General features: G+C 38.2%; 1 protein-coding gene across 1 annotated transcript; it reads right to left on the bottom strand.

Moving 5' to 3' along the window:
• Positions 1 to 458: 458 nt before the first annotated feature.
• On the bottom strand, positions 459 to 1305 carry LOC131167973 (uncharacterized). Its single transcript, XM_058127083.1, has one exon. It carries the CDS (start codon positions 1179 to 1181, stop codon positions 600 to 602), a length of 582 nt encoding a protein of 193 aa, XP_057983066.1. The 5' UTR covers positions 1182 to 1305; the 3' UTR covers positions 459 to 599.
• Between the last annotated feature and the right edge of the window lie 13887 nt (positions 1306 to 15192).

Here is a 15192-nt window from a genome sequence, read left to right as displayed (position 1 = left end):
GAATAAAAAAGTTAAAAAAAAATTAAAAAAACATATTCGAACAAATTCATTCCCTGGGATATTAAAATTTTAAACCAAATAAACAATTATAAATTAACCAATCAAATCAACCAATCCCTGAAACAGCACAACACAATTACAGCAATAATTATAGAAATCAATGATGATCAGAGGAATCCATAAATCAAGCTTTGCCAAGTCAAACAAATCAAAGTTCTAATTAAGAAACCATACAATTATGCCAAAAGAAATAGAGGTTAATTCAGTCTTTCTGGGATGGCATTCAAGATAAAAAATAAAATAAAAAAACTAAAAAAACCAACAATTATAACGTTAAAACTAAAACAAAAAGCCAACTAAACAATCAACCAACTGGGCTCACTGAAACTGAAAAAGGAAAAAAGAGAAAATAACTGCAATGAGTATAGAAACCAGCGATGATGAGATGAACCCATGAATTAAATAAATCACAGTTCTCATTAAGAAACTAGACAATTATGCCTAGGTCAATTCAGTCTTTATGGGAATGCATCAATCGATCCATTCAAAAACCTAACAATAATAACACGCTCGTAAATAATAACAAAATTACGAATCAATCAGTTCGTTTTTGGATCCGGCATGGGGAAGAGCCCGGCTCCAGCGGTCCCTCTCGGCGGCGCGAACCCCAGGAACTTCTGCAGATTCGTGCGTATACTGATGGAGCAGAGGAAATACAAGAACGCCATTGAGCAGTCGGTGTAATCACCCCCCTGCAGCCCCCGGTGGCTCATTTTGCGGACGATCGCCGCCGGAACGAAGGGCAATTTAGCAACGGCCTTCCCCTCGAAAAGCGAATTGAGGAGGCCGAAGACGGCGAATAGGACGAGGGCGACGACGGCGCCGGACTTGAACTTGAAGAGGGAGAGATCTCGAGTGGACTCCTTGAGACTGCTCTCCACACGGTCGATCTTTTTGGTCTTCGAGGACTTCTTCGCGGCCTTGGAGGTCTCGGAAGTCTTCATGGTCTCGAGTTTTTTCGAAGCTTTGTCGATGGAAGATCGCAGGGATTTGTAGGAAGTGGTGCGATAGATGAGAAGCCACGAGATAGCCTCGCATATCACCGCCGTGACCATTGAAATGCCGACCACGGCAAGGCTGTCGGAGTACTTGAGGCCGGAAAACGGCGTCGGCGTCGACATCGGCGGTGGCGTCGCGACCTGGGAGTCTTGGGACCGTACCACCGGGGGGGGGGGGGAAGAGAGAGAGAGAGAGTTGTTCCTGTTTGGTTTTGGATCCTTTTTGAATGTTTGGTTATCCTTCGAATGTGAGAGGGGGTGTTTGGATTAGTGACTAAGTAAACCTTTTCCCTTCTTGTTTCCTATTCCAACTAGATTTCATTTTTAAATCTAAATCTAATATATGGTTATTGATTAAGGAATTTAAGTTGAATCTATAGATTATCATTGTTGGAATAATGTTTAGTATATCTTTTGTTGATTAAGAAGAAATTCTAGTATTTATTTTTTAGAATTAAATTAATTTAAATATCAATATATCCTATAAATTCGAATAGACCTAAATAACTCAATTATTAACTCTTGAATTTTGTTTAATTCGCTAAAAATCCTCCACTAAAATTTGTCTTTACCTAAATTACTCAGTATTGAAGTGATGAACTAATATATAGTTCACCGAAGGAAAGTGTGCCCCATAAAACTTTATTATTTATACATTTCTTGTTGCCACCGAAAATTTTATTGAGTTTGTCACTATGGATCAAGATTTCTGTAAAATAGCATTTCAATTTTATTTTTTAAGATGACAATATAATTTTATCGAGTTGTTGAATGATCTCCAACTAGGCCTGGCAAAACGGGTCATAACTCGTTGGTTCACTCGGACCCGTCCGTTTAAAACGGGTCCGGATTTAAGAAAGCTAACCCATTTAATAATTGGGCGGGTCACGGGTCAATCCGTTTATAAACAGGTTAAGTGGGTTTGGGCGGATCACCCGCTAATTCGCTATGCTTGTGCTTCTCTTCATGGCTTCAGCTTCACTGCTTCAGCCCCCCTTCGCTTCAGCTTCACTGCTTCAGCCCCCCTTCACTTCAACTTCAAGCCTTCACGCGCTCACACCTCACAGAGTCACGGTTCACTCTTCACAAACACAATCACACACTTAAAAAAAAAAAACCTGAACCCTAACCCGCGCCACGCCTCTGCACTCCAGTCTCCTCGTCTAGCCGTCTGGGTCATCTCTAACCTCTTGCCTCTCAGCTCTCGGCTCTCGGCTCTCAGTCTCAGCTCTCAGCTCTCACTCTCTGTCTCTCAGATCCTCTCCAGCTCTCCTCTCCAGTCCGGCAGTCTCTCCTCTCCTCTCTAGTCCGGCAGTCTTTCCTCTCCTTTGGCGTGCCGGATCTGCTAGGCTTCCAGTCGTCTCCTGCCACCAGTCGTCTCCTGCAAAGGTCATTTTTTATGACCACAAAACCAGATAATGAAACATAAACCCAAAACCAGATCTCACTTTACCTGTTTAAAAATATTTTATTTTTGGGTGGAAGACTTTTGGGTGATGGGACTTGGGAGTGAGGAGTGTGAATTTTTTCCTATTTAATCTCTCCTCAAATTCAAACTCGTAAAATGTATTGTTTTTTACATTTTATGTTCTTTTTATTTATAAATTAATAAATAAAATGCATTTTTTTTTTAAAAAAAATATCATTTTATATGAGATTATAAAAATTTTTAAAATAAAAAATTATATATTTTTAAACGGGTGACCCATTACCCGCCCGTTTATTAAACAGGTGGGTTAGGATTGGCATGTGTGTGATCCATTTAACATCGACCCGTTAATGACCCGGCTCGTTAGTGACCCGCCTAAACCTGACCCGCCCGCCCGTTTTGCCAGGCCTATCTCCAACCATCTCTCTCACCCTCAAAAGTGGCATTGTAGGTAAATCAACTTTCACCCCCAAGATGTCTAACATTATTTTGTTTACTTGAGTTTTTGTACTCATAGTGACAAATAGTTATTTGACCCTGTGTGGCTGCATCGCCTCCACGACAAACCAATGAGGGTAGTGTTTATGAATCCAAATCTTTTTGTCACTTGTATTTATTTTTTGAAAGCATGGCAAACTAACATGTTGATGAAGTTGTCATTATCTATTATGATACTTATAACCATTTTGACCATCATTGAAGTGAGTACCAATGCATCATTATGTGGAACGAAAATGCGTTTGGGGATAGAATCCAAAAAGGTTATTAATACATCATTTAGACTTAGTGTTTGACGATGTCACGCTTTCACCATTTGTAGAGTCATTCACAATTATGTATGGAATCTCGACTATAATTAAATTTCTATTATTTTGGCAAGCCTTCAACTTAACACATTGGTTGTATATGGTAGGAAACACATCTTTTGTACCATGCATCCTATATGAGGTGTTTGATCTCATTCTCAAGGTCTCACCAAAAGTCAATAGCATGATTGTGATCTTGATGGAATTGGCAATATTTGATCATATATTTTCTAGTAGCCCTAGCCTTTAACTTCCCACACGAAGGAATTCAATTGTAATTTTAATTATGCAACATCATCTCCCACGCAGATGTAGCCAAATGTACACATCAGTTTAACATGATTTGAAATTCCATTTTCTTCTTCTAAGTTAGTAATTTTACGTTGAAAATGAAACACATTTATTTAAGTTATGTTTTTTCTTTTTGGTCTCACTTTGTTTAATCGCCTTATAGATCTTTCTGTCTTTTTAGAATTTAAGGTTGTGTTTTGGAGCATTGATGTCCTACCCTATACCTAAGGTAAGCATATTTGGCTATCTCAAGCAAGTAGGTTGGCACAATCCTTAAGGTCAATTTTTGAGAGGGACAACAAAACTTTGTGTTCCCTATTCAACCATGAATACAATGGTCTATGCATCTTAACTAAGACTGGGATATGTAACGATTCTATATCGAACCTTCGCATATAACTATGCAAAGTCTCATACTATCTCAATGTTCCAATATTAAATTGAAATTTGTTTTTCTCAGCATATTGTTGTTGATAAAGTCAGTCTTCAAAAAACTCAAAGAGTTGGTCAAAAAACTTAATTAAATTTGGTTGCAAAGCCTAAACATTGCTCTTACTATTTTGGGACATTTGAGTATGGCAACTGTAATAACCCGGAAAAAAAAAATAAAAATAATAATTAAAATTATTAATTAATTAATTGGTTAAACAATATTAAATTAATGTATTAAATAAACAAATAAAAATAAATAGTATGAAAAAAAATTATTAATTAATTAATGAACTAATTAAATGTTATTAAATTAAATAAATAAAGGAATAGTAAAAAAAAAATGGAATAAAGATATATATATATATATATATAAAACTTAAGTTAAAGTAAGTAAGTATAAAAAAAAAAAGGTAAAAGAAGAAAAAGAAGTCTACAAAAAGAAAAATTCTGCGCCAGCCTCTCTCTGCATCTCTCTGTACTCTCTCTTGCGCCTCTCCACTCCTCCGTCTCCGCCTCTCTCTCTCCCCTCATTTCTTGATAAATATTCGACCAATCGAAAAATGGAAGGTGTCGTTGGGTTCCTGGCTCCGCCACCGACAATTCCACTGGAGCAGATTTGTCGTGGGAACGGCTTAAGTACTGCTCCTAGGGAAAGGTAATTTTTTCCTAATTTCTCAATTTCTAGTTAAATCTACTGTTGAATCGACGATCAGGAACCACCACGGGGTCCTAATCGTCGTTGTCGTCATTTTGACGTAGGTAATTTTTTAATTGGGGTTTTCTAGGCCCTACTCCAAAGCAAGAGTGAGATTTGAAAATTTTGACAATTTGGCTAAATTTAAGGGTATTATTATTTATTTAGGAATTATGACCTTAGAAAATATTTAAATAATATTTTATTCAAGAATAATTTATTGGAACTAGGAATTTAATTTCAGGGTCCGGGTGAGCGCAGCAGGTATTTTTCGGAGTCCCTGTTGGCGTAGTTCAAGAAATCAGGTAAGGGGAAAAATATATATTAAATCAGAATTTTTATGAATTTAATGGAAAAATAAATTGTGTTATATGTACGTGTATATGTTTCAGTATGGGTAAAATGCCAACTATTTAAATTATATTTTTTTCGAGTTTAGGGCTGTTTATTAGATACGTATATGCAAAAATGAACTGATGAAAGTGAAAAATATTTTCAGGATAATTAAGTAAGAAATGAAAGGTATTTTTAGTATATAAACATTAAATGTTGGTTGGCTTATTTTACAAGCAGTGTATGAATTTTATTACTAAATTGTGTGGCATGAGAATCTGTGCAAATTATATGTTAAATGTATGAGATGCATGCTAAGTAAGTAAAATAATGAGAATAAAATATGATATGGACAATGTTGCCTGTGTATGTTAAATGCAACCATGTAAATGTAAGATAGTTGAAAGAGAACCATGTTAGTAGATCTAGCACACTTCTGTGTAAACTAACTGATGACAGCTAAAAGGAGCTGTGTTAGCAGATTTCGCACATTTCTATATAGACTAACTGATGATGGCTAAAGACCAACTGTAGTACGAAGTAATGAAATGAAATGTTATTCAATGAAATTATGATAAAATGGCAATGAAATAAAATGACAAATGTAAATGATGTAAATGGAAAAGAGCCACTTAAAGTGAAACGAAACGTAAAGTTAAGTTATGAACAGGAATGAATGTGCATGAATGTATAATGACAGAAAAGAATGATGTATTATGATAATAGAAGTATGTATGTACGTAGAACATGTTACGATTGGGCGAGGCATACCTTTCGCCTGAGGGCTTGCTGAGTAAGGCGAGTGCACTAGTAGCTTCAGATGTGGCATTAGCTGCATAATGCACTAGGGCAGAGGAAATCTACTTGTATAGGTGGGTAGAATTCCCTATCCTTGGGGCCTTTGCCGATAAACTATTGTTGAATACGTGAGTACGAGATTAATTTAACACTTGAGGGCTTACTGAGTAAGGTGAGTGCCCTGGTATGCTTTAGCTGCACCCTTCGGGTTGCTTAGGTATCAGAGCAGAGGGGTACTACTTGTATAGGTGGGTAATCACCACTATCATCAAGTAATCTCATGGGTTAAACATTTGCATGTGTTTGATTAGGTTCAGGGAATGATTTCAGAATTTATGTTAACGATTTTCAAATGTTAAATAATATGTCATATATAAACTCATGTTGGCCACACACTGTTTTAATATATTATTTCTTCCCTTACTGAGATGTGTCTCTCCCGAATATGAATTCATTTTTTCAAGATTTCTTAGGATCGAGCTTTGAGAGCTCGAGATTTTATAACATTTTTGGAAGATATAAGAAAAAAAAGGGTATATTTTTATGTTAACTTTGATAAGTATATTTTATGTTTTAAGTTTTATAAGATATGGATGGTTGTGAAACATACTGGTATTAGTGGATAATGTTTTGGAGACATGTATATATTTGAATACTGGTGGATGATTAATTTATTATGGTTGGTAGTTAGAATTAGTAAACTCTAGTATTATGTTATATATGGAATATGATTTATGAGGATATGATCAGGTATAACGCATCGAATCCGGGTTTAAGGGTTCGGGGCGCTACAGCAACAATAGCTTACCATGTTATAATGTTTGTGCACTCTTGCAATATTGTATGATGATTACAAAGTTTTCTACATTATTAGTCGAATACTTGCTCCATTATGGCTTTCAATCAAGGTTACCTAACATTTATAGGCAAAATGTCTTGAGTGAAGTAGAGTTAGCATCGACAATTGACTCCTCTAATTTGATTGGGCTTTCAATTGCTTATTTTTTTAGATAGCTTTTTATCTTCCAATTGCCAACCATCCTCAATGTATAATCCAAGGATCTAATTTGGCTAAGGAAATTTTCTTCATGGGAATATCTTCATATTCGATGGTTAGTCTCATCGTAATGGGAATATTGGACATGACATCACAATTCAAAATGGCTCATTCAGTATGGTTTGTCTTACTTCATTAAGACTATTTTCCACCATGTCATTGCTTTTCTTAGGGAGTTGATATAAATGAAGAGAGACTAAACAACTATAAAACACTTCGTGTGCTATTTGCTCCTACTTATCTCAAGAGTATTCACAAAGACTGTCACTACTAACTCTAAATGAGGCCCTACTGTTGGATGATTAAAATTCCATCAAAAAGTATTCACAAAGACTGTCACTCTTAACTCTAAAAAAGAGGCCTTGGATTATTGAAATTCCATAAAAAAAAAAAAAACTATCACTAATCTAAAGCAAATTAAAGTTGTTTTTGATTGTTTAATTTTGAAATTGCTCAAACATTTTGTGTGACTTTAACCATATACCAAGTAAAATTGCTTCTTAGAATCCATAACATATATTAGAATTGATTGGTGGGTGTTGATATTAATTGGTGCCTTTTGTAATTCTTTGTTTTTCCTAGCCATAGTGGTTTCTGGTTAACATGATCAATTGACAGTTAGGTATTTGTGCGGATCCTAGTTTGAAGGATATAGGTTTGATATCTCAAACTTGGGTCAATGGACGGGTTTTGAATTGATGAGGGATTGATTTGACCCTTTGATAGCCTAATGCAAAGTGCAAATCTTTACTAATTTAGATTTGAGATCACTCGACTTTTTTAGGTATCGTAAGCATTCACTCATCTATATAGACTCTAAAAAAGTTTTGATACTTGTATATCCAATACAAACACTTTTGAATATGGAATGAACTATAAAATGAGTTATACTAAGATAATTTGTTTCTCTTTGATAAATTTCAAAATTATTTGACCTTTTTATGTGTGTTTTACACATCCACTTGGACATTATTGAAGTGCTAGAACTCATACTACACCTTTCGAATGTAATCTACCCAAACTGGGCACTCTTGCTCTAAAACAAGTAATCATTGAAGAATACAAAGTCAATTTGCTTTTTATAACTAGTTTTGAAAATGCTTGACCTTGTTCGATGTTGTAAGCCCCCATATGCATGTCGTAAGAACCCGACCTGAAATAGGTGTATTAAATAAATAAGAAAAGAGAATGGAAATTTAAAAGGTAAAAATTAGTAGGGCTCGTCGACGAGGCTTCCTTTCTCGTCGACAAGGCCTTCTGTTTAGCTCGGTGACGAGATTCAATAACTCGTCGACGAGGAGATGCCAAGAGATTTTGGGAAATCTTGAAATCTCAGGCTTGTTGATGAGGCCATTAACGAACTTCCTTCTGTGGCTCGTTGACGAGGCTAATTGGGCCAAAGGGTTATAAATATCTTTTTCACTTGCTTAATGGTTAAGAAACCAAAAACCTATCTCTCTCTCTTTAGAACTCGAATCCTCTCTCTCTCTCTCTCTCTCTCTCTCTCTCTCTCTCTCTCTCTCTCTCTCTCTCTCTCTCTAGGATTCCAGGCCGTCAGTTTCCAAAATCAACGACCCAACGTTACCACATGGATCAAGAGGAGAATCTCTACGTTTATAGCGGATCAAAAATTCATTTTGAGGATTTTCGAGTTTTGACCCAAAACCAACGTAATGGTCCGATTTCAATTTCGTTTCGGTATATATATATATATATAGTAGTAAGAATTATAGTGAAGTATAGTTCTTGAATGTTTAGGTTTTGAGAACTCGGTTCGTAGTTTTAGAGACACAGAGTTCGTGTTTTGGTATTCGAGAAAAGGTAAGAGGATTCTGTTTATATCAATTATTTTTGAAATCGGAATCTGTAAACATATAGTTTATGATTGTATGTATGTTTTGGTTACTTATTTGGGAAAATCTATCAAGTAAAAAATGCCGAATTTTCGGGTTACAGTTTTTAGGAAAATTAGGGGTTTCGGGTATCATCTCTATTTCGATTGGAAAATCATATTGTTGACCTTATTGGTCATGCCCGGTTTTGATTATGACAAATACTCGTTGTATCTAATGAATGTTTGAGACTTTATGTATGAACTAAACTTATCAAGATCGAGATGGGCACAAAGCAAGTAAAGATTGAAGACCATTGTGTTGTAATTTATATAGTTCATTCATGTAAATGGTCCGTAATAGTAAATAGGTATTTGATTGTAATAAGCTTACACACATCACATGCATGATATAATATGTAAGCTCAAACCAAAAATACAACCCAAAGTGACCTTAAAAAGACCTTAAGGGTTTCGGCCGACCGACACCGAATTTTTTCGATGTCTTCGAAATGACCCATAAATGACCCTAGGACACTCACCATTGCACCTATGAATGTTAGGCACTTGATTAGGGTTTGAGTGGATCATAACAGGACCAAAATGCACACATTGTGCACTTTCTGTAAACGACATACTTAATTAACATGATTTTTTTTTTCCACTGTAGTAATTAACATACTCTGATACCATAGTATTAAACTAAGTAGCAGGAAGCAGAATCATACAAACATAACCATTATATATAATACAAAACCAATATCACTCAATACTAGAGTACTACAAGTTTTTCCCATATACACATTTATATGAATTTCCCAAAATACCCTCTACTAGCTAGGGTAATACAAAACTGCTCCCAAAAATGATACTCACTCTCTGACAGGGCACTACAGACGCCCCTCTATTTGCGAGCCTGATCTGCTCGCCTACCTGGATCACCTGAAAAATATTTCAATACTGGGATGAGCCAACGCTCAGTAAGAAGAAATATGCTATTACTAGTATGTGGCAAATGAGCTACTATATATATATATATATATATATATATATATATATATCATGAAATCTGTTTCATATAAACATGAATAACTAAGTACAAAAGTACAACACAAATAATAAAGTACACCACCCCTTTTCCCTATTGCTTGACATATCAATATTATGGTTATAATTCAAAATACTTCTAGTGTACATAGTAAGATCCCCGTTTTTGTAAATCAATACGTAAGTAATAGTAAATGAAACGGTTCCCTGTGGCTATCTGTATCATGACATGCCCCTCATTACGAGGTTGTGCGGCCTATAGGCTGAATTTACCCTGGCTGGCCAACCAGGAATAAATCACTGAGCTCCATCAGTCGACCTGCCCACCTCAACCCATATCTGGATGGGGAGCCTAACCTCTTCAAGGGCCTAGGTGGTCGACCGTACCACGTATTATCTAAATAGGTGGTTGCACTCATAAAGTAACATAGTATCTGTAGCAACGATACCATGCTCTATAGCTGCAAGTCCAACAGGCTCTGATATCGTATAGTATATTTCTATATACATGTCTATCTGATTTACCATCATTCTGAAGTACTGAAATAACCATGATGCTGCATAACGTACTGAAATCTGAATAATCATAACATGGAACTGCATCTTCATAATACTGGAATTCGTTAAATCACGGTACTGAGATTCGTATAATCATGGTACTAAAATCCGTAAAATCATGGTATTGAAGTTCACATAATCATAGTACGTAAATCTGTGAAATCATGGTACTAAAGTTCATAAAAATCATGAAACTAGCATTCATAAAACATATCCCCGTACTACATACATATTCAAAAGCCACACCATACTTTAATACATAATTTTCGTAAATAAATAAACTATATAATATTAAGAAATATCCTAGCATAGCATATTTCCACTCCACCAGAAAGAATCCCGTAAATCCCTACACATTTTCGTATTGCCATGATGAACAGTGTATAGGGACCTGTGTGCCTCCTCTAAAATCGTCCTCATAATGCTATCATCTACAGGCACACATAATCTGGTGCAAAATCTCAGAGCCCCATCATTAGAAATATTGAACTCCTCCCCCTGACCATCCTGAACTCTGGCTATAACCTCCACTAACTCTGGATCATCCCTCTGAGCAGCTTTAATCTTCTCATACAACGTGGGCTGTATAACCAAACTAACCATAAGTGCTTGAGGATCATCTTCCACTAGCTCCAAACTGAGTCTCTCTAAGTCCATCTAATTCTGATGCTAAACTATCACTGCTAACTGTGCTGTGTCTCCTGATTTAGGGCTCAGTGCATCAGCTACCACATTTGTTTTACCCGGGTGGTAACTAATGGTGCAGTCGTAATCTTTGATGAACTCCAACCACCTCATCTACCGCATATTCAATTCTTTTTGTGTAAAAATGTATTTCAGGCTTTTATGACTAGAAAATATTTCACACCTCTCACCATATAAATAATGCCTCCAGATCTTCAATGTATGTACCACCGCAGTCAATTCTAGATCGTGAGTAGGGTAGTTCTTCTCATATTCTTTCAACTGTCGGGACGCATATGCTACCACCCTACCATGCTGCATCAGCATACAATCGAGCCCTTTCAAGGACGCGTCACTGTAGATAACATAACCATCGCCACCTGATGGAATCGTAAGAACTGGTGCAGTGACGAGCCGCTGCTTTAATTCCTGGAAGCTCTGCTTGCACTCTTCATCCCACATAAATTTGGCATTTTTCCTAGTCAACCGCGTAAGAGGGTCTGACAAGGCTGAAAAACCCTCAACAAAACGACGGTAATAATCTGCCAATCCTAAGAAACTCCTGACTTCCTGCACGTTCCTCGGCCTAGCCCAATTTACCAGTGCGTCAAACTTGCTAGGATCCACTGCAATACCGTCCCCTGAGATCACGTGGCCTAAAAATGCCACCTTCTCCAGCTAGAACTCACACTTGCTAAATTTTGCATAAAGCTTCTCCTCCCTGAGAGTCTGCAATACCTGTCTCAAATGCACCTCGTGCTCCTCAAAACTCCGTGAGTAAACCAGTATATCATCAATAAAAACTATTACAAACTGATCTAGATACTGGTGAAAAACTCTGTTTATCAAGTCCATGAACACAGCTGGGGCATTCGTCAAACTAAAAGGCATAACGAGAAATTCATAGTACCCGTACCTGGTCCTGAAAGCTGTCTTAGCGACATCCTCCTTTTACTCTCACTTGATGATACCCGGATTTGAGGTCTATCTTGGAATATACCCGCGTACCCTGGAGCTGATCAAACAAATCGTCTATACGGGGTAGAGGATATTTATTCTTGATAGTAACTTTGTTTATCTCCCTGTAATCCATGCACATCCTCATAGACCCGTTTTTCTTCTTTACGAACAACACTAGAGCTCCCCATGGCGATACACTGGGTCGTATAAACCCCTTGTTCAACAAATTCTGCAACTGCTCCTTCAATTCTCCCAATTCGGCTAGAGCCATACGATACGGGACCTTAGAGATCGGCGCCGTAATTGGAGGTAAATCTATAGAAAAATCTACCTCGCGCACAGGAGGTAACCCTGGTAGCTCTTCCAAAAAAACATCCAGAAATTCTTGTACCACTAGAGTGCTATCAATCTTCAGTTCATTTTCAGATGCTTCTTTCACAAAGGCTATAAACCCCTGACCTCCGTCCCAGAGTAATCTGCTCGCCTGCACGGCGGACACCAACTACATTGGGGAATGTACCCTTGAACCAACAAATCTGAATTCCTGCTCTCTAGGAGGTCTGAAAATGACTTCTCTCTGAAAACAATCAATGCTGGAGTGATTGACAGGCAACCATTCCATACCCAGTATTATGTCGAACCCACACATATCAAACACAATCAGATCTGCCGGTAGCACTTTCCCCTGAATTTCTATCGGATAACCCCTAAGTATCTTCTGACATCTGATCACTGACCCTGATGGCGTAGCTACCGACAGTGCTATATCTAATGACTGGGTCTCACTCTCACATAATTTAACATAAGATGCAGAAATAAAAGAGTATGTAGCACCCGAGTCAAAAAGAACAATAACTGGATGTGATAAAACAGTAAATGTACTTGTCACCACATCCGTAGTAGCCTCTGCATCACCTGGCGTCAGGGCATAAACTCGCACTAGAGCTACATTCCTCTGCTGGCCACCCCGAGGCGCCTGGTATCCTCCCTTAGCTGCCTGATATCCTCCCTGATGAGGCTTGGGTACTGGGACTTGATCCTGCTGACCTGGGCAATCACGTATCACCTGACCTAGCCTCCCACAACGATAACATACGCCTCTGCCTGCCCGGCACTCTCCCAAATGATGTCTTCCACATGTCTAACAAACTGGGTAAGTTTGTGCACCCTGGTTCCCACGAGGTCCTGCCATCTGCCTCTGGTCACCCCTATCACGACCATCTCTCCATGGACCCCTACTAGTGCCAGCCTGGAAACCCTGAGGCGTAGGCCTCTTCCTCTAACTCTGAGCTACTACACCCCTCTGAATACCACTCTCAATGATCGCAGCTCTGTTTACAACCTCTGTAAATGTCTGAGCCCTGAAACCAATCACCTGCTCAAACAAATTCTGTCTCAGCCTTTCTTCAAACTTTCTCGCATTCTTCTCTTCATCGGGCGTTAAATGCAGAGCGAAACGCAACAACTCGACAAATCGAGCCGCGTACTGAGATACAATCATCTGCCCCTGTACCAAATGTAGAAACTCTGCAGCTTTCGCACTCCGAACGATAGTAGGGAAATACCACTTGAAGAACATATCCTTGAATCGGTCCCACGTCACTGGAACTGGAACCGGTCTCTGCTCCTCTATCAGACGCGCTGCTCTCCACTAGCGCTTTGCCTCCCCTGTCAGCTTAAATGTGGCAAATGTTACCTTCTGCTTATCTGTACATGGAAGCATTGCCAACGTCTCCTCGATATCTTGGACCCAATTCTCAGCTACGATCGGGTCATCACCTCTAGCAAAGGATGGGGGCTTCATACGCGTAAACTGCTCTATCGAACACCCCAGAGCTCCTAGCCATCTCAGCCATCACCTATTGAGTGACACTACGCAGTACAGCATCTGAGTCTCCTCCACCCATGCTGGAAGGACCTGCTCCATCCCTCCCAGCGTTCGTACCGCTACTTCCTGGATCCATCCTGAAAACATGAAACACACTTAAGCATCTTAACCCCTATAAGAACCTATCCTACACCAACTCACAATTAACTATCTTCCTTGTCTCTACCCAATATTTAGTTTTGTCACCTAGACACATGACCCGACAATAGTTTACTATGGTTTTCCTAAAATCGTCACCCTAGGAAAAGCACAGAAACCACTACGGTAATCCTGTACCCAGACACAGAACAAACCTCAAATCCTTTTTCCTATACTCTAGTATGGCTTCTGCTGCATTCTAAAGTCTACATAACCTAGCAAACCTAAGCTCTGATACCAAACTGTACGACCTACTTAATTAACATGATTTTTTTTTCCACTGTAGTAATTAACATACTCTGATACCATAGTATTAAACTAAGCAGCAGGAAGTAGAATCATACAAACATAACCATTATATATAATACAAAACCAATATCACTCAATACTAGAGTACTACAAGTTTTTCCCATATACACATTTATCTGAATTTCCCAAAATACCCTCTACTAGCTAGGGTAATACAAAAATGCTCCCAAAAATGATACTCACTCTCTGACAGGGCACTACAGACGCCCCTCTATTTGCGAGCCTGATCTGCTCGCCTACCTGGATCACCTGAAAAATATTTCAACACTGGGATGAGCCAACGCTCAATAAGAAGAAATATGCTATTACTAGTGTGTGGCAAATGAGCTACTATATATATATATATATCATGAAATTTGTTTCATATAAACATGAATAATTAAGTACAAAAGTACAACACAAATAATAAAGTACACCACCCCTTTTCCCTATTGCTTGACATATCAGTATTATGACTATAATTCAAAATACTTCTAGTGTACATAGTAGGATCCCCATTTCTGTAAATCAATACGTAAGTAATAGTAAATGAAACGGTTCCCTGTGGCTATCTGTATCATGACATGCCCCTCATGACGAGGTTGTGCGGCCCATAGGCTGAATTTACCCTGGCTGGCCAACCAGGAATAAATCACTGAACTCCATCAGTCGACCTGCCCACCTCAACCCATATCTAGATGAGGAGCCTAACATCTTCAAGGGCCTAGGTGGTCGACCGTACCACATATTATCTGAATAGGTGGTTGCACTCATAAAGTAACATAGTATCTGTAGCAATGATACCGTGCTCTGTAGCTGCAAGTCCAACAGGGTTTGATATCGTATAGTATATTTCTATATACATGTCTATCTGATTTACCATCATTCTGAAGTACTGAA

This window comes from Malania oleifera, chromosome 11 (genome assembly GCF_029873635.1).
Source record: "Malania oleifera isolate guangnan ecotype guangnan chromosome 11, ASM2987363v1, whole genome shotgun sequence".
NCBI classification, from domain to species: domain Eukaryota; kingdom Viridiplantae; phylum Streptophyta; class Magnoliopsida; order Santalales; family Ximeniaceae; genus Malania; species Malania oleifera.
This window is presented reverse-complemented; position numbering and strand designations above follow the sequence as displayed.